The 24,632-nt window shown below is 43.8% G+C and overlaps 1 protein-coding gene across 1 annotated transcript in view; it reads right to left on the bottom strand.

Moving 5' to 3' along the window:
* Positions 1 to 24,632, bottom strand: part of tecpr2 (tectonin beta-propeller repeat containing 2) — a 152,072-nt gene that overhangs the window by 66,790 nt on the left and 60,650 nt on the right. The window contains exon 18 of the mRNA XM_056295835.1: positions 16,983 to 17,163. Within this exon, the coding sequence (XP_056151810.1) occupies positions 16,983 to 17,163 (181 nt within the window). The remainder of the gene's footprint in view (positions 1 to 16,982; positions 17,164 to 24,632) is intronic.

The raw sequence follows: 24,632 nt of genomic DNA, 5'->3' as shown, positions 1-24,632 counted from the left end.
GTATGAACATGGAGACAAAGCAGGCCATCTCCTGGCCCATCAACTAAAAGCTAGGGTAGCTGCAAATCAAATGAGACAGGCTCCATTATATCTGACCCAAGAGGGATAAACAACATTTTTAAAACCTTTTATTCCCGGTTATACACCTCAGAATCCCCAGATGGCGATGCCCAGCTTGCTTCATTCTTTGAGAAGCTAACCTTTCCCAAGATTTCGACTAGTGACCAGCAGATGCTTGACGCCCCGTTAAAACTTAGCGACATAAAAGAAGTGATACAGTCTATGCAAAGAGGTAAATCCCCAGGATCAGATGGATTCCCGGTTGAGTTCTATAAGAAGTTTTCAGACCAACTAGCCCCACTACTATTAGAAATGTTCAGTAAGTGGCACTGTCTGGGATCCCTATCAGCCACTCTCATACAGGCCTCAATTTCTCTGATTTTTAAGAAAGACAAGGACCCGTTGAGTTGTGCTTCATTTCGTCCGATCTTGCTCCTACTGGTAGATGTCAAGATACTCGCAAAGATTTTTGCTCAGTGACTGGAATCAGTATTGGCTTCAATCATATTGGAGGACCAGACCGGCTTTATAAAAGGGAGGCACTCCTTTACAAACATTTGAAGGCTTCTTGGCATCATTCATACTCCGCCATCTTCTACTGAACCAGAGTTGGTTGTGTCCCTTGACGCTGAGAAGGCTTTCGACAGGGTGGAGTGGGCTTTTTTATTTTCTTCCCTATGGCAGTTGGGTTTTGGCACTGGCCTCGTCTCTTGGATTGAGCTACTTTATTCATCTCCTCACACGGCAGTATGCACAAATACTCAATGGTCCAAAATTTCCACTCTCCCGTGGGACACGTAAGGGGTGCCCACTCTCCCCGTTATTGTTTGCTATTGCTATTGAACTACTATCGATCACTCTGAAGGTGGAGAAAGGACTGAAGGGGATTAGAAGGTGGGGCGCTGAGCATAGGGTTTCACTATATGGTGACGATCTCCTTTTGTATGTGAGTGATCCTTTAGTAGTATCCCCCATATTATTTCAATTTTGAAATCTTTCGTTGTGATTTCAGGATACAAATTAAATATCCACAAAAGTGAGAGTTTCCTGTCAACCAATTGGCTACAGAGATATCATTATCGTCCATACCCTTCAGGCTGTCTAATGCAGGATTTAAATATCTAGGTATTCAAATCACACAATCCATTCGCACATTATGGAAGAGAAACCACAGTCAAGACCACAGTCAAAGCCGACATACAGAGGTGGAGTCACTTACCACTCTCCCTGGCGGAAAGAGTACAGACAGTAAAAATGAACATATTACCTAGCTACCTATACATGTTCCAGTGTCTACCTATCTTCTTGCCCAAATCTTTTTTTACCACAATTGACAGTATAATTTCTTCATTCATCTGGGCTGGTAAACATCCAAGACCTGGTAGAACATTACTGCAGAGGAAGAGGTCCCTGGGGGGACTTGGATTGCCCAGCATCATAGGCTACTATTGGGTCGCTAAAGCCCACAAGAGCATGCTCTGGTTCACCCCACCTCAAAGCAGCTGGTGTAAGATTGAGGCAAAGTCATGCTCCTCTTCTTCACCCCAAGCTCTTGCAACTTGTTCAGTCTATCCTTGTAAATTTCATGGTGAACCTGAAGTTTAGTCTTTCTCGACTGTCGTTCTGCCTGGCAATATTCTCTCTCTCTCAAGCTCCCTAACAACCACTCCATTTCTCCAGGGGGCTTTTTGTTTTCTATGTTTTTAGTTTTAACAGGTGCAACGTTGTCCAAGATATTCCGTATTTTTGAGTTGAAGCTGTTCACAAGATCCTCAGTTTGTGATGCTATGAACGGTGACAACTCATTTACAGTTTTCTTAAAGGTTTCGATTGTATTATTGTCAACGAAGTGTTTTTTGGTCATTCGAATGCTCTTCTGTTGTACAGAAAGAGCAGACACATCAAAAAGTATACAACAGTGATCTGAAATAGCGACATCCACGACAAAGGGTACAGTAATATGAAGTCCTTTTGATATGACTAAGTCCAGATTGTGTCCCTTATTGTGGATGGGTCCAGAAACATGCTGCGTGACAGCAAATGCCTCCAGTAAGCGAATTAGGTTTCTAGCATCGGGTCTGTTTGACTGTCAACATGAACATTAAAATCACCCAGGATGATGAAACAATCATATTCAGTGGAAACCACAGACAGTAGCTCTGAAAATTCATCAAGAAAGCCATGTTTAGACTTTGGTGGCCGATAGTAATTATTAAAACCGTAGCATTACAATATATAGTAAAAGCAAGGTATTCAAAAGACGTGATTCCCTGTGGGGGATTTCCTTGCAGCTATAGGAATCAGAGAAGACAGCAGTATTCCACCACCTCTCTTATCAGATCTGGTGGTCTGGATGAATTTGAAGCCAGGAGGTGCAGTCTCAATGAGCGCAACTGCGCCATTTCCATCCAGCCAGGTCTCGGTCAGTAGGGTGAAGTCCAGGTTATGGGAACGTATAAAATCATTAACTAAAAATGACTTTAATAAAGCCAATTTTATTGTTTGAGGTGCATGGTTTTGTGGGTGACTGATAATTGAAGTCCGAACTAGCAACAAATTGTTTAGATCACTGTATATTATGAGGAGATTATGGGGTCTGTGTCTGGTTTATTATTACAGGAATTAGTATGGCAGGGTGACAGTCACCAGTATGATGGATCAGACTCACCAAAGGACTTGAATCGGTATGGTTTACAACGAAACCAAAACTGAAAGCACTCTGCCCCTGTGGACGTCAATTAGTGACGGAACTATCCACACCTGTGTGCAGGTACCGAATGTTGTTGTCCATAGTACGAACATGAGAGCTGGACACAATGGAATAAAACACGTTTGCAGCCAGCATTCATGAGCCTGCTCGATTTGGATGGAGTCCAATCCATTATCCGAACCGCTTATCCTGCTCTCAGGGTCGTGGGGATGCTGGAGCCTATCCCAGCAGTCATTGGGTGGCAGGGGGGGAGACACCCTGGACAGGCCACCAGGCCATCACATTGAGTCCATCGTGTTAAAAATAGAAGAGCGCTCCCAGAACAGATTAAAATTGTCAATAAAACCAAACTGTAAACGACAGCACTGTGACTGAAGCCAGGTGTGAAGCTGTAAAAGTCTGCTAAAATGACCAAGTTTGTAATATTTATTTCTCTTGCTGATTTTACAAATCTGTTAGTAATAAAATGGACTGCACGTGTGAGTACACAGAATAACATTTAATAGCAAATATGAGCAAACTATTGTAATGTACAGCCCTGCATGCTTATCTTGATTATTCCTTGAATGCATAATTTAAACCCATTAGCTTGGCAGATAATCGAGGGGATAAGAAAGTGGGACTGCTAAACCATAAATATATAGGATTTTGTGACCTTCTCTGTAGCAGTGTAAGCAGAGTGTCATATTCCATGGCTGCTCCCGGTAAAGCATATCAGTCAGTACCGGTGTTATTTACAGACAGAGAAATAAATACATCATTCAACCCTTAAGTGGAAGTACGTCAACTCTGCAGGTGGTATGTCTTGATTACTTGACTACTTTGGCTCCCCGTTGGATAATACACAACAACACAGTTAAATGTCTCATGCCCACACCAGCTAACTGTAGATCTATACTTCAGCAGTGTAACGGTCAGTTCATGTTGCATTGATAGTGGAAACTGGGCATCGGCAATGCTGGCACTCCCTCAAGATAGCTGATAACCACATTCTCCTGTGCTGTCAAAGCTTAGGTTTTGCCCTTGCTTTGTCTGAAACTTTTTAGGAGGCACGCTAGGGATTTTTTCTGTCTGGTGAACGGCTTCTCTTCAGCCATTTTCGCAACTTGTGCTTATCCTCGGTTGAAGTGAGTAAACATGAATGCTTATAAAGGGGACCTGGGGCACCAAGGGGGCCAGCTTTTGGGTAGGAGCTAATTGATGTTCTGATATTCTCAAACAATGAGCCCAATACAGGCCACAATAACAAATCAGATGGGGAGTGAATGGGACAGAGGTTTACTCCACAAACATATCAGTGCTCAAATTTAGGCTAGAATGAAGTGAAAAATCGGCAGCATGGTGGCACAGTGGTTAGCGCAGTTGCCTCACAGCAAGAAGGTTCTGGGTTCGAACCTCGGGGAAGTCCAATCTTGGGGGTCATCCTGGATTGTCCTCTGTGTGGAGTTTACATGTTCTCCCTGTGTCTATGTGGGTTTTCTCCCACAGTCCAAAGACATGTAGGTCAGGTGAATCAGCCCTACTAAATTGTCCCTAGGTGTGAATGTGTCAGCCCTGTGATGGACTGGCAGCCTGTACAGGGTGTCTCCCCGCCTGACACTCGATGACTGCTGGGATAGGCTCCAGCATCCCACGACCCCGATTGGGATACACGGCTTGGATAATGGATGGATGGATGGATGGATGAGGGGAAAAACTTAAACACGTTACCTTTAAAGATTAATATAGGAGATAAAAGGTCTCTCTCTCTCTTTCTCTCTCTCTCACACACACACAATATTCCAACCACCACACCATTAAGGATGAATATATACAGTATGTATTCATAATGTACAACAGCCCCCACCCCCAACACGAGAAGACATTTAATCATTCATCCAATATTCATTCATTATCCAAACCACTTATCCTTACTCAGGGTCGCCTAATCCAGCCTAATCCTAAAACTAATCCAGTCTCCTAAATCAGTGGTTCTCAACCTTTTTGGGGTCCTGGACCCCCTGCGTATTTTTGATCTACCCTTAGGACCCCTCCACCTGATCTTGGGGGAGGGGGTTGCAATTTGATAGAAACAGTAGAAACTGCATTTTAAATTGCATTATAGCATTTATTCACTCTTTGGGGCAAAAATAAGAGCTTTCAGTTGTAACTTAGATATAGTTAACAAAACAGAATTCTTGTGCAGTAACTTTCAGATCTACACTACCGTTCAAAAGTTTGGGATCACCCAAACAATTTTGTGTTTTCCATGAAAAGTCACACTTATTCACCACCATATGTTGTGAAATGAATAGAAAATAGAGTCAAGACATTGACAAGGTTAGAAATAATGATTTGTATTTGAAATAAGATTTTTTTTACATCAAACTTTGCTTTCGTCAAAGAATCCTCCATTTGCAGCAATTACAGCATTGCAGACCTTTGGCATTCTAGCTGTTAATTTGTTGAGGTAATCTGGAGAAATTGCACCCCACGCTTCCAGAAGCAGCTCCCACAAGTTGGATTGGTTGGATGGGCACTTCTTGCGTACCATACGGTCAAGCTGCTCCCACAACAGCTCAATGGGGTTCAGATCTGGTGACTGCGCTGGCCACTCCATTACCGATAGAATACCAGCTGCCTGCTTCTGCTCTAAATAGTTCTTGCACAATTTGGAGGTGTGTTTAGGGTCATTGTCCTGTTGTAGGATGAAATTGGCTCCAATCAAGCGCTGTCCACTGGGTATGGCATGGCGTTGCAAAATGGAGTGATAGCCTTCCTTATTCAGAATCCCTTTTACCCTGTACAAATCTCCCACCTTACCAGCACCAAAGCAACCCCAGACCATCACATTACCTCCACCATGCTTAACAGATGGCGTCAGGCATTCTTCCAGCATCTTTTCATTTGTTCTGCGTCTCACAAACGTTCTTCTTTGTGATCCAAACACCTCAAACTTGGATTCATCCGTCCACAACACTTTTTTCCAGTCTTCCTCTGTCCAATGTCTGTGTTCTTTTGCCCATCTTAATCTTTTTCTTTTATTGGTCAGTCTCAGATATGGCTTTTTCTTTGCCACTCTGCCCTGAAGCCCAGAATCCCGCAGCCGCCTCTTCACTGTAGATGTTGACACTGGTGTTTTGCGGGTACTATTTAATGAAGATGCCAGTTGGGGACCTGTGAGGCGTCTGTTTCTCAAACTAGAGACTCTAATGTACTTATCTTCTTGCTCAGTTGTGCAACGCGGCCTCCCACTTCTTTTTCTACTCTGGTTAGAGCCTGTTTGTGCTGTCCTCTGAAGGGAGTAGTACACACCGGTGTAGGAAGTCTTCAATTTCTTAGCAATTTCTCGCATGGAATAGCCTTCATTTCTAAGAACAAGAATAGACTGTCGAGTTTCAGATGAAAGTTCTCTTTTTCTGGCCATTTTGAGCGTTTAATTGACCCCACAAATGTGATGCTCCAGAAACTCAATCTGCTCAAAGGAAGGTCAGTTTTGTAGCTTCTGTAACGAGCTAAACTGTTTTCAGATGTGTGAACATGATTGCACAAGGGTTTTCTAATCATCAATTAGCCTTCTGAGCCAATGAGCAAACACATTGTACCATTATAACACTGGAGTGATAGTTGCTTGAAATGGGCCTCTATACACCTATGTAGATATTGCACCAAAAACCAGACATTTGCAGCTAGAATAGTCATTTACCACATTAGCAATGTATAGAGTGTATTTCTTTAAAGTTAAGACTAGTTTAAAGTTATCTTCATTGAACAGTACAGTGCTTTTCCTTCAAAAATATGGACATTTCAATGTGATCCCAAACTTTTGAACGGTAGTGTATGTAACAAAACAGAATATGTATTCAGTAACGTTCAGATATATGTAACAACAGAATTTTTACGCAGTAACTTTCAGATATATGGAACAAACAGAATTTTTATGCAGTAACTTCCAGAAATATGTAACAAAACAGAATTTTTATGCAGTAACTTCCAGAAATATGTAACAAAACAGAATTTTTATGCAGTAACTTCCAGAAATATGTAACAAAACATAATTTTTATGCAGTAACTTCCAGAAATATGTAACAAAACAGAATTTTTATGCACTCTGCAAGAACAAAAACAAACATAAGTATGAAATCTCAATGGATATTGTATAGTTAAGTCTTAGTTTTGTCTGTAGAGGCAGATGGTGTGTGTGCTTTCAAAGCAAAGCATCCTCACTGTTTGTGTGCCACTTGGGTGTGGTGTGGCGAAAAGTTCATGTGTGGTGAGGTGTGCTGTGTAACCGTTAGTGAGACACTTGTACTTGTCTGCCGCTCATGAGTTTCTGTAACCTGGGTTGAATAGTGGCAACAGCTGTAATGATACCTCTCTCTTGAAGTCTGTTTCTCTGTTTGGTCTTTATGTGTGTCAGAGCTGAGAAAGTGACCTCACACAAGTATGTAGACCTGAATGGCTCCAACTGGTAGAGAGCCTCTTTTGCAAGCTCTGGGTACTCCTTCTCCACACAGCACCAAAACTGTGTTAGTGATGTCTCTGAAAACTTCAGTCTGAAGCCACTGTCTGAAGACAGGTCAATGAGGCTCTCATGGAGTTGCTCTGGTGCTGTATCCATGCTGCTGGGCATGACTGGCCTGCGTATCCAGTCATGTCTAGTACACATGTCCTCAATGTCTGGGAAGTAGGATTGAAACTCAGCTGACAGTTTGGCCAGGGGCATTTTTACAGTTTTCAAAATGTTCTGCTTCATGTTCTGTTTCATGTCAGCTATGCAAGAGTTAAGCTGAGGGAAATTACTGACATCCCGCTTTTCACACCGTCTCAACCAGAGGTCAGTTTTCCTCATGAATGCTGAAACTTTATCAAACATCTGAAGAACAGTTTTATCATCACCTTGCAAGCTTGTGTTCAACTCATTCAGACGGCCAAAAACATCAGCAAGGTAAGCCAGGTGAGCCAACCAGGTCTGGTCTTCAAGTTTAGCAGCCAGAGGATGTCCATGCTCGGGGGAGAGGAAACCGCGCACCTGCTCTCTCAGTTCCCACAGTCCCTGTAGTGTTTTCCCCCTTGATAGCCAACGTACGTCTGTCTGTATGTACGTAGCAGCAGCTGATGATGGTCACCACCTGTTTCGTCGCACAGCTTGTGGAACAGTCTTGCGTTGAGAGGTGGTGATTTAATGAAGTTAATCACTTTCACAGCGTCAGTCAAAACACTGTCCAGTTCTGGGCTCATGCGTTTTGAAGCCAACGCTTCTCTGTGAATTACGCAGTGCATGCTTTGGATGTTGGGGTTTACCTGCCTGATGCGAGAGACGACTCCGTGGTGCCGACCTGTCATAGACGCTGCCCCATCTGTGCATACATGCGAACAGCGCTTCCAGTCCAGCGCGTGCTCCGTGAAAAAACAGTCAATCAAATTAAAAATGTCCTCCCCCGTAGTTGTTTCAGGTAGTGGCTTGCAGAAGACGATGTGTTCAACTATATCGTTGACTGTGTCATCTTTGAAACGAGCAAACATGACCAACTGGGCTTGTCCATTCACATCAGTAGACTCGTCTAGCTGTAGTGAAAAAGAGCCCGCTCTTTTCAGTTTATCGGTCACCTGCTGAACAACGTCACCAGCCATCTCACCCACTCTGCGGCGGCATGTTGTGTCGTTAGACAGACAGACGGCGGTGCTGACCGGACTGCATCTGCTGCTTTCCTATCCACCATAGTTTCAGCTAGGATAGCTGCTGCTGCTGCTGCTGCTGGTGCAGTTAGCTCCTCCGCTATTGTATACGGCTTTTTAGCTTTAGCGATTAGCAAAGCTACCTGGTAAGATGCTTGAAGGGAAGTTGCTGAAGTCTGACTTGCAGCACGCATGTGATGTTGCGCTCCCCTGAACTCCGACCACTTCCGTCTGCAGAAGTCAGCAGTCTTGCCCCCTGATGATTGGTGCCTGGTGACTGATGACTGGCGCCTGGTGCTTAGGTGCCGCTGCAGGTGGGCCAGTGTCATGGCGTGGTTTGACGGTACCTCTCCACATAAAAAACACAGAAGCTGCTGAGGTTCCGAATCAGCTGCCGTAAATCCAAATAATACGTCATCTTCTTTGAAAAGTCTCTTTTTGCTGTCTGTTTTGGTTTTCTTTTCGGGTGGCCCCGAGTCTCCGTCGTCCGTTTTTTTTTAATTTGAGCCATCTCTCCATGGTGTCACGACTTCTTCTTCTTCTTCTTCTTCTTCTTCTTCTTCTTCTTCTTCTTCTTCTTCTTCTTCTTCTTCTTCTTCGTGTAACTGTGCTTATCATCTTCTTCTTTGTTTGTTTATAACATTAGCTTAATTTCAAGCGCTAACCTGAATCTTGCAAGTTACTGAGTTTTCCCACAACACCTTCCTGCAGATGTTTCACAATAAAATCATTATTAAGAAATGAATGGTGTACGCCCACTGAAACACTAGGGGGCTCATAATTTGGAAACGGATGCAGATCGTGTTAAGTTTGTATTAACAGCGTCATGCAGTAACTTTTAACAATGCAAACAGGAGCGAGATCTCTTATTAAAATACAATAAATCACACTTGTGAAACAGATGTAATTAGAGAAAAAAGTGCTGTTACCCTTTATAGTTTAGGTAGATAAAGGTCTCAGTCACATTTGAGTAAAATAATCCTATTTCTATAAATGTCATAGGATCTTTTTTTTTAAAGATATTTTATTTTCACGGACCCCTTGCAATTACACCACGGACCACTAGGGGTCCGCGGACTCCCGGTTGAGAAACACTGTCCTAAATTATATAATTACTAATGGGACCACAACTACAAAGATTACCACAACTACAGGTAATGCTACCACTGACAAAATAATGCTAGTAACTCCTACATTTATGGGGCAAGTAACTCCTCTAACTCAGAAACTACTGAGCTCTAAATTAACTTTATCAGTCCAAGAGGTTGATAATGTTAATTAGCTTCTTGTCAGATATGAGTGGGCTTAAAAAAATAAAATAAAGAGACAATAATAAACAAGAGATGCTGAAACAACAGATTCAAGCAAAGGCACAGAGACTCAGGAGATTCGACAAGAGGAGCAAGTTCTTTTGGCAAAACAAGATCTTCAAAGAAGATGCCAAAAAACAATCTATCATGAGCTGGGCAAGAAGAAGAAAGATGTCAATGAACCACCTACAATCAAAGAAGTCGAAGAGTTCTGGAGTAAGATCTGGGAGAACAACAAAAGACACAATGAGGGAGCTACATGGATCCAGCAACAACAGGATCAATACAAACACATACAGAACCAAGAATGGTCAGACATCAACACCGCTGAGACCACTGCTGCCATTAACAAGACCAACAACTGGAAGGCACTAGGGATAGACAGAATTGCCCACTTCTGGATCAAGAACCTGCCCAGCATCCACGAAGACATCACATGGGCCTACAATGACATCATCAAGAATCCAAAGAAATGTCCCAAATGGCTCACATGGGGAACCACGTACCTGCTCCCGAAGACAGAGGAGACACAGAACCCAAAGAATTACAGACCCATCATCTGCCTACCAACAATGTACAAGATCATCACCTCCATCATCACAGAGAGGACCATAGCTTCCTTGACAAAAACAACTTGTTACCAGCAGAACAGAAGGGATGTAAAAAAGGTTGCTACGGATGCAAGGACCAGCTACTCATCAATAAAGCCATATTGCATGAGGTCAAATCGAAGAAAAAGAACTTGTCAACAGCATGGATTGACTACAGGAAGGCATTTGACAGCATGCCACACTCCTGGATAGAGAAGAGCCTCAAGATCTACAGAGTCTGCCCAACAACTGTTGGGCAGGAGAGGGTTAACATCGAGACTGATCAACATCAGAGGCGGAATCTTCCAAGGGGACTCACTATCACCACTGCTCTTCTGCCTTGCACTAGCGCCACTCAGCAATCTACTGAACAACAGCAGCTATGGGCACAAATCACAGAATGGCACACTGACTCACCTGTTCTACATTGACGACCTCAAGATGTTTACCAAGGACGACAATCAGCAGAAGGGTCTACTCACCATTGTCAAGACCTTCAGCGATGACATCAAGATGGAATTCGGAATTGATAAGTGTGCCAAAGCCACTTTCAAGAAAGTAGCTTTGGCACTTACCAAGACTGCAATCTTAGACCTTGACACTGACACCGTAATCAAAGAGCTAGACCAAGATAGCACATATAAGTACCTAGGAGTGAATGAAGGAGACGGCATACAACACTCAACCATGAAGGAGAAGATCCGGAAAGAGTACCACAGGAGAGTGCGTATGGTACTGAAGAGTGAACTCAATGCGGCTAACAGAATTGAAGCTATCAACACCCTAGCAATACTTGTAGTGACGTACAGCTTCAACATCATCAATTGGAAACTGAACGACATCAAGAGACTAGTTACCAAGACAAGAAAGATGCTGACCATGGAGAAGATGCACCACCCGAAAGCAGATGTCGACAGGCTGTACCTACCAGGAGCTTCAGGAGGACGAGGCGTAGTCCAACTCCAACTGACCTTCAAGACTACCACTATCAGGCTGGATGCATACCTGACAAAAACAGATGACCCACTCCTCCGAACAGTAAAACATCAGATCTACTCCATCAATACAGAAGCTGCACAATTCAAGAAAGAGCTTGATGTCCCAGAAACCCCACCAACAGAAAATGTCGTTGAGCAAAAGGCAGCTTAAAAAATACCGGATCAAACATCAACTTCTCGTTCTGTTTTACTCAGCCATTATCGAGTCCATCATAACATCTTCTATTACAGCAGGGGTCGGGAACCTTTTTGACTGGGAGAGCCATAAAAGCCAAATATTTCTAAATATATTTCATTGAGAGCCATATAGTATTTTTAACGTAAAATAAATTAAATATGTCTTACTTTTAATGCGACTTCTGGTGCTGCATGGTTTTGCTGATGGCCTTGTAGTCTGGTTCATACGTGGTGAGGTTGAGCTTCATGCAGGCGTTGAGGCTTCCATCAGTTAAACGTGAGCGTAGGTTGGTCTTAATGTTCCTCATATGCGAGAAAGACTGTTCACATGCATACGTAGAGCCAAACATGGTCAATACGGCAATACTCACACGCTGCATTGTGTGGTATGTCACAGGAAGCTCGTTCCAAGTTTTAAGAATCAGCTGGTCTTCAGGTTGAAGATTTTTAATTTCTGTCCACTTGTGTTCCCTCGCCAGCTCTGCTCGCTGTCGCGCAAGACTTTCCAACTCTCCATTAAGTGACTTGAACTTACTCATCCACATGTCTGATGCCTTCAGGTCAGCAACTTCCAGCTCAAAGTCTCCGATAGAGACCCCGGGGATGCATGTCAGGTCGATTTTGTCCACTGCACACTCATGTGGATGAGTGATGAACTTGAAAAGACCAGTGCGCGCACGAAATTCTCCAAAACGTGCTTTGAATGACTGCAGGAGATTGAACGTAAAGCCAGCTAGCTGCTGGAGATCCAGATGTTGAGTGGAGTCACTTGCTAAGCATGCATCTCTAAATTGTTGCAGTCTTTCAAAGTGCAGAAGACGACCTGTTTCAATGTCCCTGAGAAAGACTTCCAGCTTGCTTTCAAATGCAAACACTGCTTGTTGAAGGGATGAGATTGTATTTCCAATACCTTGCATTTTCACACTGAGCTGGTTCAGATGGCCAGTTATGTCCACGAGATAGTGAAACTGCAGGAGCCAGTCAGTGTTGTCTAGCTCAGGATGCTTGACGCCTTTCATTTCAAGAAAAGTCCGGATTTCACTCAGGCAAGCTGCAAAACGGCTGAGCACCTTCCCCCTTGACAACCAACGCACGTTGCTGTGTAAAAGCAGACCGGGATAATGATTCCCAACTTCTTCTAACAGAGCTTTAAACTGGCGATCATTTAAAGCTCGGGCAACAATAAAGTTGACCACTCGAATGACCAGAGACATCACCTCGCCAAGCTCCTGGCCACACGTCTGAGCGCAAAGCGCCTCCTGGTGCAGGATGCAATGAAAACTTAGGATGGCTCTCTTTTCATGTTCACGGAGAAGCGCTACAAATCCTTTGTTCTTCCCCAACATACAGGGTGCACCATCAGTACAGACAGAAATAAGTTTATCCATCGGTAGTTTTTTTTCTTTAGCAAACTCCATGAAAGACATGAATAAATCCTCTCCTCTTGTTGTCCCTTTCATTGGCAAAACAGCCAAGCTTTCCTCACGCAGTGTGTCACCTGCAGCATACCTGGCAATGATACTGCACTGAGATAGATGGCTAACGTCTGTTGACTCATCTAACGCGAGAGAAAAGTATGTCCCGGCGTTTATGTCCTTAATTTGTGTTTCCTCGACTTGATTTGCCATCATGATGCTACGATCGTGCACAGTTCTTGCTGACAGGGGCATGTCTTTTATTCGTTTGATTATCTTGTCTTTATTTGGGAAGTCATCAAACAGTTCATTGGCCACATCAAGCATGAATGTTTTGGCATACTCGCCATCTGTGAATGACTTTCCATTCCTTACTATTGCCAAAGCCCCCGCAAAGCTAGCGGAATTCCCGTCACCTTGCTTGGTCCACACACGTAGTTGCTGCTGACTCGTCTGCACTCTCCGCTGTAGCTCCTCGCATGCCCTTTTCCTGCTGTCCCCCGCTGGATATTTCGATGCAAATGAAGCATGGTGCGTATCGAAGTGCCGCTTTATATTTGACCGTTTCATCGATGCAATTTTATCATTGCATATTAGACATACCGCAGATCCTGCTCTCTCCACAAATGCAAATTCCTCTGTCCACGCAGCCTGGAATGCACGGTAATCATCGTCTTTTTTTCTTTTCGCCATCTTTTCCGTTACAATGGTTGAAGCGTATAAACTAGTTGGCTATCTGATAAAATTGATTTCTTCACCTTTACAATGACCCGGACATGCTCGCGAGCCATTGGTTCCCGACCCGACCCACGGGTGACCCGTGACCCGTGAAATTTATCTTCAAAACTAATTTCTGTTTACTTTAAAATGACACAGTATTATTAAGAAATATCACAAGTATTTTAAAATCAGTTCCAAACTGATTTTTTTGAAAAAAAATAATTTTCAACTCAAAATTGTCTGGGAGCCATATGCCGTCACCGGAAGAGCCATATATGGCTCGCGAGCCATACGTTCCCGACCACTGTATTACAGTATGGTATGGTGGCACGGACAGTCAAACACGGAAAAAACTGCAGCGGATTGTCAACAAGGCATCCAAAAATCACAGGCAACCCTCTACCCTAAGTTGAATCTCTACATACTGACCGGACTGTAAAGCAAGTAGGGAAGATCACCTCTGACCTGTCACATCCTGCTCATCACCTCTTCCAGCTCCTTCCCTCAGGGAGGCACTATAGGTCACTGTCAACTAAACGAAACGCTTCGCAAACAGTTTCCCCCCCCCTAGCCATCAGGACTCTGAATTCCTCCTTGTAGTCCCGTCCTCACATGCCACTGGCATAAATACCACCATTCACCTTTTATGCCTGATATGTTTATTTCTGTTATTGTGTAACTTTATTGTTCGGGATAATATGTGGAGTGTCTGTTGTTGTCCATGTATGTATTGTGTTGCAGAGTGTAAAGTGTACCAAGAACAAATTCCACCGGCCTTGGTCGTGTGGCTAATAAAAGAATCTAGCTATCTATGCCAAACGAGTGAAGCAGAAAGCAAAACACCGTGGCCAGTAGCAACTGCAAAAAACCTGGGAGGACAAAGCAATACACGGGAAGTATCCAAAAAGAATGAAAGACGCAGACGTGGACCAACAAAAGACACACCAGTGGCTGAGGAGCACCAGACTGAAAGCAAAGATGGAGGACCTGGTAATCGCTGCACAAGACCAGAGCCTGGCAACCAGATCCTATCACTATTGCATCATCAAAAATGGAACAGGCCCAAAATGCAGAATCTGTGGAATGTACGAAGAAACCATTGACCACATTGTCTCAGGCTGCCCAAAACCGGCAAAGACCAAGTACATATACAGGCACAACAAGGCAGCAGCATACTTACACTGGAAGATCTGCGGGAGTTACAAGATCAAGATGACTGAGAAGTGGTATGGACATCAGCCAAAAATGGTCACTGAGAACAATGATGTCACCATCCTCTGGGACATGCCCATCCACACTGACAGACAGATAAAAGCCAACAAGCCCGACATCATTATCAAGGACAGGAAGCAAAAGAGGTGCATGCTCATCGACATGGCAATACCATCCAAAAAAAAAAAAACAACACTTCAGTGAAAGTAACAGAGAAGCTGACCAAGTACAAAGACCTGGAGATTGAAATCAACAGGATGTGGGGTATGAAGACCGAAAAAACACCAATGGTCATCGGAGCTCTAGGACTCATGAAGAGAATGGAAAAGTTCACCAACCATATCCCAGGCAACATCAACATCCATGCAGTCCAGAGGATCGCCCTACTCGGAAAAGCCCACATATTACGATGAGTACTGTCAATCAAGTGACATATGCCCTATAGTGCCTCAGGTCCATAGTTTGGACCCAGCTCTACAGGATGTAAAACAGGAAAAATGAAAGAAATAATAACAATAACAATAATAATAAATGTATTTATATATAGCACTTTTCTAAAACAACGTTACAAAGTGCTTTACAAAGATATAATACCAGACAAGGCAAAAATAAGAATAAGACCAAATAAATACGAGTAAAAACAAAAACAGCATAAATAAATAAAATACATATCAAACATTTGTAAAAGCTTTCACAAAAAGAAAAGTTTTAAGACCAGATTTAAAAGAAGCTAGAGACTTGGTTTGTCTTAGTTCAATAGGAAGAGAGTTCCACAGTGTGGGGGCTCTAGCAGCAAAAGCCCGCTCACCCTTTGTGACAAACCGAGACCTGGGAATAGCCAGCAGGGCTCTATCTGCGGATCTTAAGGTTGAGAGGACGTATACCAATCATGCCTCTTTGTCCCGGTAATGAGCCGAACAGCGGCATTTTGTACCAACTGCACACAGTGGCGGGAGGGAGCCCTTGCTGATACCTGAATAAAATGCGTTGCAATCGTCAAGATGAGAATAGATAAAAGCATGTACAATTTTTTCCAGATCAGCAATTGATAAAAATGACCTAATTTTGGCGATTACCTTGAGCTAGAGAAAGCATGACTGAACAACATGTTTGATTTGGTTATCAAAAGTGAGGTTAGCATCAAATATTACCCCAAGATTCCTAGCAGCCTGCTTAAGACTACCTTACAGACCACCAAGATTAGTAACAAAAGAGCTGATGGAATTTTTGGGACCAAACAGAATGACCTCAAACTTATCATCATTAAATTTGAGAAAATGTTCTGACATCCAGGATTTAATGTCAGAGAGGCAAGTTGTGAGATTTGTTGGGGCGCTAGGATCAGTGGGTTTTAGTGGCATGTATAACTGAGTGTTGTCAGCATAAAAATGGTAGAGCACATGGTGATTTTGAATGACCTGGCGAAGGGGCAGCGTGTTTATAGAAAACAGAAGGGGGCCAAGAACTGAGCCTTGAGGGGCACCACAACGCAGCTGAGCCATCAAGGAAGTAAAGTTATCCAGAACAACAGAAAAAGTTCTGTTGGAGAGGTAAGAGCATAATAAACTAAGAGCTGAGCCTTTGATGCCAACTTAAGTCTATAAGCGATGTAACAGGATTTTGTGATCAACTGTGTCAAAGGCAGCACTTAAGTCTAAAAGAACTAAAATTGAGCAGTCACCTCTGACTGCAGTCAGCAGTAGGCCATTAGTGACCTTAACTAGAGCTGTCTCGGTAATATGAAGTACTCTAAAACCATAAAAACACTTAGTTCTCATAAAAGAAATCAATTGAGATGAAATTACTCTCTCCAGAACCTCAGATAAAAAAGACAATTTTGAGATTGGTCTGTAGTTAGTTAAGGACAGGGGATCTAAATTAGATTTCTTCAGCAATGAGTGAACAATGGCTTGCTTTAACCTGTCTGGAAAACAACCAGAGGACAGAGAATTATTAAGAATTTGAAGAAAACATTGTCTGAATGTTAGAAGTTGTTTGAAGTAAATCACCTTTCCCTTATACATAATAATTTTAGCTAGCTTTAGGCTAACAGATGCAACCTACTCAATAAGAAAGGCTAATAATACAACAAAACGGTTTACATAAGTCAGTGGTGTTGTGTCAGTTCTGACCTGATCTTGTCACATTTCCAGGCATCTCCTTCACAGCAGAAGCTGCTAAGTCCTTCTCTGTAAAAGACAGCTCTCTGTTCACTCAGTGCCCACACCACTCCTCCACGTGCACACACCTGAGAGAATGCACATGGGCAGTCCACCTTCACTGAGCGTGCACATGGACGATCAACACTTAGACCTGCAGAAGAGTGACAAAGGGAAAATATGAAATGCTTTCAGTAAGTCTTTCATTTCTAAATCTCTTATGACATTGTTTACCTTGCCCACTCAGCACCTGTTGTGCATATATCCTCATGGAAAAGGGATCCTCCTACCAGCCTAACCCTGATCCATCCATCCATCCATCCATCCATTATCCAAACCGCTTATCCTACACAGGGTCATGGGGATGCTGGCGCCTATTCTGGCAGTCACTGGGTGGCAGGCGGGGAGAAACCCTGGACCTTTCTACAAAATGAAACTTCCCTCCCTTTTTTTCTCCCCAATGGTATCCGGCCAACTATTCCACTCTTCTGAGCTGTCGCGGTCACTGCTCCACCCCTTTTGCTGGTCCGGGGAGGGCTGCAGACTACCACCTGCTTCCTCCGATACATGTAGAGTCGCCAGCCACTTCTTTTCACCTGACAGTGAGAAGTTTCACCAGGAGGACGTAGCAGATTGGAGGATCACACTATTCCCCCCAGTTCCCTCTCCCCCCCGAACAGGCGCCCTGACTGACAAGAGGAGGCGCTACTGCAGCGATCAGGACACACACCCACATCCGGCTCCCCACGTGCAGACACAGCCAATTAACACGGGGATTCGATCCAACGATTCCCGTGTTGGTAGGCAACGGAATAGACTGAATAGACCCAGACGCCCGAAACATCCCTCCTGAAAAGGTATTTCTGTGGAGTTTTTTCTCAGCTGAATTGAGCATCTACAGACAGAGGTCATCATACTACTGTTGTTTACTGTATCTACCTGATTCTCGCCATGTGACTGTAAAGACCCCTGAGCTCTCTTTTTTATTATAAATCAAGTGCAACTACAAAGATGATGCATTTTACATCAGGTGAATTTGATGGAGACATGGTGAAATGACTTGTTCACATAGTAGCTCTGATTTAGAATAAAAATGGGTTATTGAAGACATATACAAGCCTCCTTGTATGCAATAATTGCTTTGGATTCACGGAAAAATTAAATTGAAATTTGAAATACACTAAGAACAAATGCCACAGACCTGTATGTGTGCGTGCGTGCGTGCGTGCGTGCGTGCGTGCGTGTGTGTGTGTGTGTGTGTGTGTGTGTGTGTGTGTGTGTGTGTGTGTATCTTGGCCCAGGACAGATCACAGCAGCTGCTCCAAGTCACGCTGCCTCAAGTTGTTATGCAACACACACACACTCACACGCGCATGTAATGTTGGTTGCACAGTAAATATAGGTGATGTTGTCCAAAACTGAAATGGCAGATCAGTCCTACTGTAGGAGGTTACAAAGAGTGGTAAAGCTTTGTAGAGTTTATCGAAACAAAATAGAAAGTATCTGGTAAAACCCTGACACTAACAAGATCAGCCATCCTACCAAAGTGAGGTATCAGATAAAAAGAGAAACAGAAGGGACCAAGACACCAGCTAAAAGTTTCAGAGCTGCACAGCTCATGTATTCAGACTCTTCAAAGATCAGTAACTCTTCAGCACTTCACAGACTGGGTGCGTGGAGCAAGGGAAGCCAGGTGTGACATTAGCCTACACCTGGAACTTGCTACAAGCCATGTGTCAAAATCTGAAACCTTGTGAGAAAAGATTTTGTGAAGGCAAAGCACTATGTTTGATGCAAACAAAACACAGCCCAGCAGGTAACACCACCCCTACCATCAAACATGGTGGAGGAAGGACCATGTAAAAGCTTCCTTTAAACAGGAGGAACTGGAAAGTTACACCATCCCTACCATCAAACATGGTGGAGGGAGGACCATGTAAAAGCTTCCTTTAAACAGGAGGAACTGGAAAGTTACACCATCCCTACCATCAAACATGGTGGAGGGAGGACCATGTAAAAGCTTCCTTTAAACAGGAGGAACTGGAAAGTTACACCATCCCTACCATCAAACATGGTGGAGGAGGGATCATGTAAAGACTTCCTTTAAACAGGAGGGACTGGAAAGTTACACCATCCCTACCATCAAACATGGTGGAGGAACGATCATGTAAAGATTTCCTTTAAACAGGAGGGACTGGAAAGTTACACCATCCCTACCATCAAACATGGTGGAGGGAGGACCATGTAAAAGCTTCCTTTAAACAGGAGGAACTCGAAATTTACACCATCCCTACCACCAAACATGGTGGAGGGAGGACCATGTAAAGCTTCCTTTAAACAGAAGGGACTGGAAAGCTTGTTGCCCTCAAGGGCAGTATGGATGAAGCCACTTGAGACAAATCCTTTAAGAAGAAACTCTTTCATTCAGGAAGAAATCTGTGTTTTGGGCAAAGATTCATGTTTCCACAGAACAATGACTCAAAACACAAAGCAAAAACTACAAAGGACGGGACTGAAAAGGAGGTCAAAGGATAGATTTTTTATTTTTAACTCAGACCTCATTAAAATGTTTTCAGGAAGGATTTAAAACCAAACATGCAAAAACTGCATTAATCGTTTCAGTGTTGAGGAACTTCAACACAATTCAATGTGGCAGTCATTTGAGCCTAAAAAAACGTAATAATATATATCTCCTTTTCGATAAAGGGAAGGTCACAGTAATCCAAAGGAGTTGAATCAAGTGCAACTGGACTTGGTATATATCCGTGGACGACATCCAAGAGGCGAAACGTCTTCACGGATATATACCAAGTCCAGTTGCACTTGATTCAACTCCTTTGGATAACCATGACCTGGATGAATGAGAACATTCACAGACATGAAGGTCACAGTACTGTAAGACATATTTTAATTTATTTTATGTTAATTCAGAATATGTTTTGAATAGCAGCAAAATGTGATTTGACTTGAACCAACCTTTTGCAGTTGATGAGTAAACTTCCTGGTTCAAGTCATCATAATGGCGTCGCAGGTGGTTGCCTCGGTTCTGGGCTCTCTTGTACTTTTTCTGTTTTTGTTTATATGTTTAATTTCCAGCTGCCACTCACTGATCACATACAGCAGGGGAGAACTTTTAAGCCTCCAACTGTCCACTGGACAGACTGAAGACACTTTTCTTCCGACTTTAAGTGAAAGTTTTAACCAAAGTCTTGCCGAGCTTTTGGCTGCTGCAGCTCTTACAGGACTATGACAAGGACGCCGAGGGGGTAAGCAGCCGGAGCGTTCGTTAAACTGCCACAGCGGGGATTTAGACATGCGCTCCCGTCAATCCACCTGGTGAATATCCGCTCTCTGGCCAACAAGATGGACGAACTCCTACTCGTAAACAGAAAAAAGCTTGGACTTTTCCAGATCTGCCACCATGTGTATCACTGAAACCTGTATTAGTGAGCATATCATGGACAGTACACTTCATCTGCCGCAACTCCAACTCCTCCAGGTGGACCGTGATACCGAGCTATTTGGGGAAAAGAAAAAAAAACGGGGTGGGGGCATATGCTTCTACATAAATGAAGGTTGATATGTGGATGTCACAGTGTTGAAAAAACCATGCAACCCTCACTTGGAGACCTTTTTCATTGATTGTAAACCATTCTATTCACCGTGGGAATGTTCATCATTTATTCTGGTCGGTGTCTATACCCCACCCCAGACCTGTGTTAAAGAGGTGTTAAAACACCTGGCTGGTCAAATTACAAACATGGAGCACAAATATCCAGATTCCCTACTCGTTATTCTTGGGGATTTTAAGTCAAGTCAAGTCAAGTTTATTTATACAGCACATTTAAAACAACCACTGTTGAACCAAAGTGCTGCACAAGCTTAAAATACAATATAAAATAAGTGACACAAATGAATATAAAACATATGTAAAGAAAACATAATAAAATAAAGAATATAAACTGTAAACAGAGCAAACTTCAACCATGAACTGTCAAAATACAGATAGCATGTTAAATGTCCCACCAGAGACAAAAACACTCTGGATCATTGCTACACAACACAATATTAAAGGACACCTATCACTCGGTCCCCCGTACAGTCCTGGGCCTCTATGATCACTGTCTGATTCATCTTATCCCAACCTACAGGCAGAAACTAAAATCTGTAAACCCTGGGCTAAAACTGTGAGGAAATGGACCAATGAGTCAAAACTGGAGTTCCAGGCCTGCCTCAGCTGCACTGACTGGAGTGTTTTTGAGGCTACATCTACAGACCTGGACGAACTTACTGACACTGTGACATCTTACATCAGCTTTTGTGAGGACATGTGTGGCCACCAAAACCTTCTGTAACTTCTACAACAATAAGCCCTGGTTCTCAGTTAAACTCAGGCAGCTTCATCAGGCCAAAGAGGACGCCTACAGGGGTGGAGATAGGATCTGGTACATCAAAGCCAGAAATACACTCACAAAGGAGATCAGAGTGGTAAAAAGGTGCTACTCTGAAAAGCTGAAAAACAGATTTTCTGCCAATGACCCAGCATCAGTCTGGAGAGGGTTGAAAGACATTACCAACTACAGGTGACCATCCTCCCACACTGCAGGAAACCATCAACTGGCTGACAACCTAAATGGGTTTTACTGCAGGTTTGAAAAGCAAACTTTCACACCCCTCACCCTCCCCAGCCATAACACACAACCAACTGCACTCCCTGCCAGCCACTCTCCTCTCCCCACCGAACCCCCACCCGCACTCAGGATCTGTGGGACATGCGCCAGCTCTTCCAGAGACAGAAGACCAGGAAAGCACCGGGCCCAGATGGTGTGTCACCCTCCTGTCTGAAAGTCTGTGCTGACCAGCTGGCCCTATTTTCCCTCTGACAACAGATCACTAGAGCTGTGTGAAGTCCCCTCCTGCTTCACAAGCTCCACTGTAATCCTGGTCCCCAAGAAACCTTGTATCACAGGATTAAATGACTACAGGCCCATAGCTCTAATGTCTGTGGTCATAAAATCCTTTGAGAGACTGGTGCTGGTCCATCTGAAGGAAATCACAGGCCCCCTGCTCTTCCCCTTGCAGTTTGCCTACCTAGCAAAAAGGTCAATGGATGATGCAGTCAACATGGGATTGCACAACATCTTCCAACACCTCGACTCCCCAGGGACACACGCAAAATTCGTTTGTAGACTTCAACTCAGCGTTCGACACCGTCATTCCAGATATCCTCCACTCCAGACTCGCCCATCTCACTGTACCAGCTCTATCTGCCAATGGATTAGAAATTTCCTGACAGACAGGAGGCAGCTGGTTGACAATCAGCACTGGCGTCCCCCAGGGATGTGTGCTCTCCCCCCTGCTCTTCTCCCTCTACACAAATGACTGCACCTCAATAGACTTGTCTGTTAAATTCCTGAAGTTTGCAGACGACAGAACCATCATTGGCCTTATCTAGGATGGTGGTGAGTCTCCATATAGACTGGAGGTTGAACAGCTGGCCCACTGGTGCAGCCATAACAACCTGGAGCAGAACACGCTCAAAACAGTTGAGATGACAGTGGACCTTCAGGAGGAGCCCCCCCCCCACACACACACACACACTCAACATACTCAACAGCACAGTGTCTATGGTGAAAACCTACAGATTTCTGGGTTCCACAATCTCCCAGGACCTAAGGTGGGCATCCAACATAGACACAATCATCAAAAAGGCCCAGCAGATGATGTACATTCTCCGCCAGCTCAGGAAGTTCAACCTGCCTCAGGAACTGTTGATTCAGTTATTCACTGCAATAATCCAGTCTGTCCTCTGCACATCCATCACTGTCTGGTTTGCTTCGGCCACCAAACAGGACAAGGACAGACTACAACAGACAGTTAAGTCTACAGAGACACCTCCAGACTCAGGAAATGGGCAGGCAACATCACTGCAGACTCATCACACCCTGGTCACAACCTGTTCCAACTCCTCCCCTCTGGTAGACGCTACAGAGCACTGTACCCCAAAACAACCAGATATAAAAACAGTTTCTTTCCGTGGGCTGTCATTCAAATGAACGCTTAACACTGTCAATAAATCTAACCATTATGTATATATGTGCGGCACAGTGGCGCAGTGGTTAGCGCGGTTGCCTCACAGCAAGAAGGTCCTGGGTTCAAGCCTCGGGGTAGTTCAACCTTGGGGGTGGCCCCGGGTCATCCTCTGTGTGGAGTTTGCATGTTCTCCCCGTGTCTGCGTGAGTTTCCTCCGTGTGCTCTGGTTTCCTCCCACAGTCAAAAAGACATGTAGTTCAGGTAAATCGGCCATACTTAATTGTCCCTAGGTGTGAATATGTATGTGTGTCGGCCCTGTGATGGATGGATTGGTGGCCTTTCCAGGGTGTCTCCCTGCCTGCCGCCCAATGACTGCTAGCATAAACTCTAGCATCTCCGCAACCCTGAGAGCAGGATAGGCAGTTTGGATAATGGATGGAATGGATGTTGTATATACTGTGCTGTACATTGTACGTATACTGGTACACTCTGTCATGTCCATCTACCTTAGGCATGTATGTAAGTCCCCTGCTAACATCTATTTCAGCATCTCTGATATATTCTCTGCACCACTGCACCTTATCACCTCTTGTTAGATACAGACAGGTTAGATAGACAGGCAGGTTAGAAAAAAAGATAGATTAGATAGACAGACAGGTTAAACACAGGGAGGTTAGACACAGACAGGTTAGACAGAAAGAGACAGGTTAGACAGACAGTTAGATAGACAGACAGGTTAGACACAGACAAGTTAGATGGACAGAGAGACAGGTTAGACACAGACAGGTTAGATTGATAGACAGGTTAGACACAGACAGTTTAGACAGACAGACTCATTAGACACAGGGAGGTTAGCTAGACAGACAGGTTAGACACAGATAGGTTAGATAGAGAGACAGGTTACACACAGACGGGTTAGATAGACAGACAGGTTAAATAGACACAGGTTAGACACAGACAGGTTAGACACAGACAGGTTGGATAGAGAGACAGGTAAGACACAGACAGGTTAGATAGAGAGACAGGTTAGACACAGACAGGCTAGACACAGACAGGTTGGAAAGACAAACAGGTTAGACAGACAGACAGGTTAAATAGACAGGTTAGACACAGACAGGTTAGAGAGACAGGTTAGACACAGACAGGTTAGATAGACAGACAGATTAGACAGACAGACAGGTTAGATAGAGAAAAAGGTTAGACACAGACAGGTTAGTTAGACAGACAGGTTACACACAGATAGGTTAAATAGAGAGACAGGTTAAACACAGACAGGTTAGACACAGACAGGTTAGATAGACAGACAGGTTAGACAGACAGACAGGTTAGACACAGACAGGTTAGATAGATAGATAGGTTAGACAGACAGACAGGTTAGGCACAGACAGGTTAGATAAACAGACAGGTTAGATACAGACAGGTTAGACAAAGATAGGTTAGACAGACAGACAGGTTAGAGAGAAAGGTTAGACACAGGTTAGATAGACAGGTTAAACACAGACAGGTTAGACACAGACAGGTTAGATAGACACAGGTTAGACAGACATATAGGTTAGACTAAGACAGGTTAGATAGACAGACAGGTTAGAC

Source organism: Lampris incognitus, chromosome 16 (assembly GCF_029633865.1).
Source record: "Lampris incognitus isolate fLamInc1 chromosome 16, fLamInc1.hap2, whole genome shotgun sequence".
NCBI classification, from domain to species: domain Eukaryota; kingdom Metazoa; phylum Chordata; class Actinopteri; order Lampriformes; family Lampridae; genus Lampris; species Lampris incognitus.
Note: the sequence above shows the minus strand (reverse complement) of the source record. Positions and strands in the feature narration are given on the sequence as shown.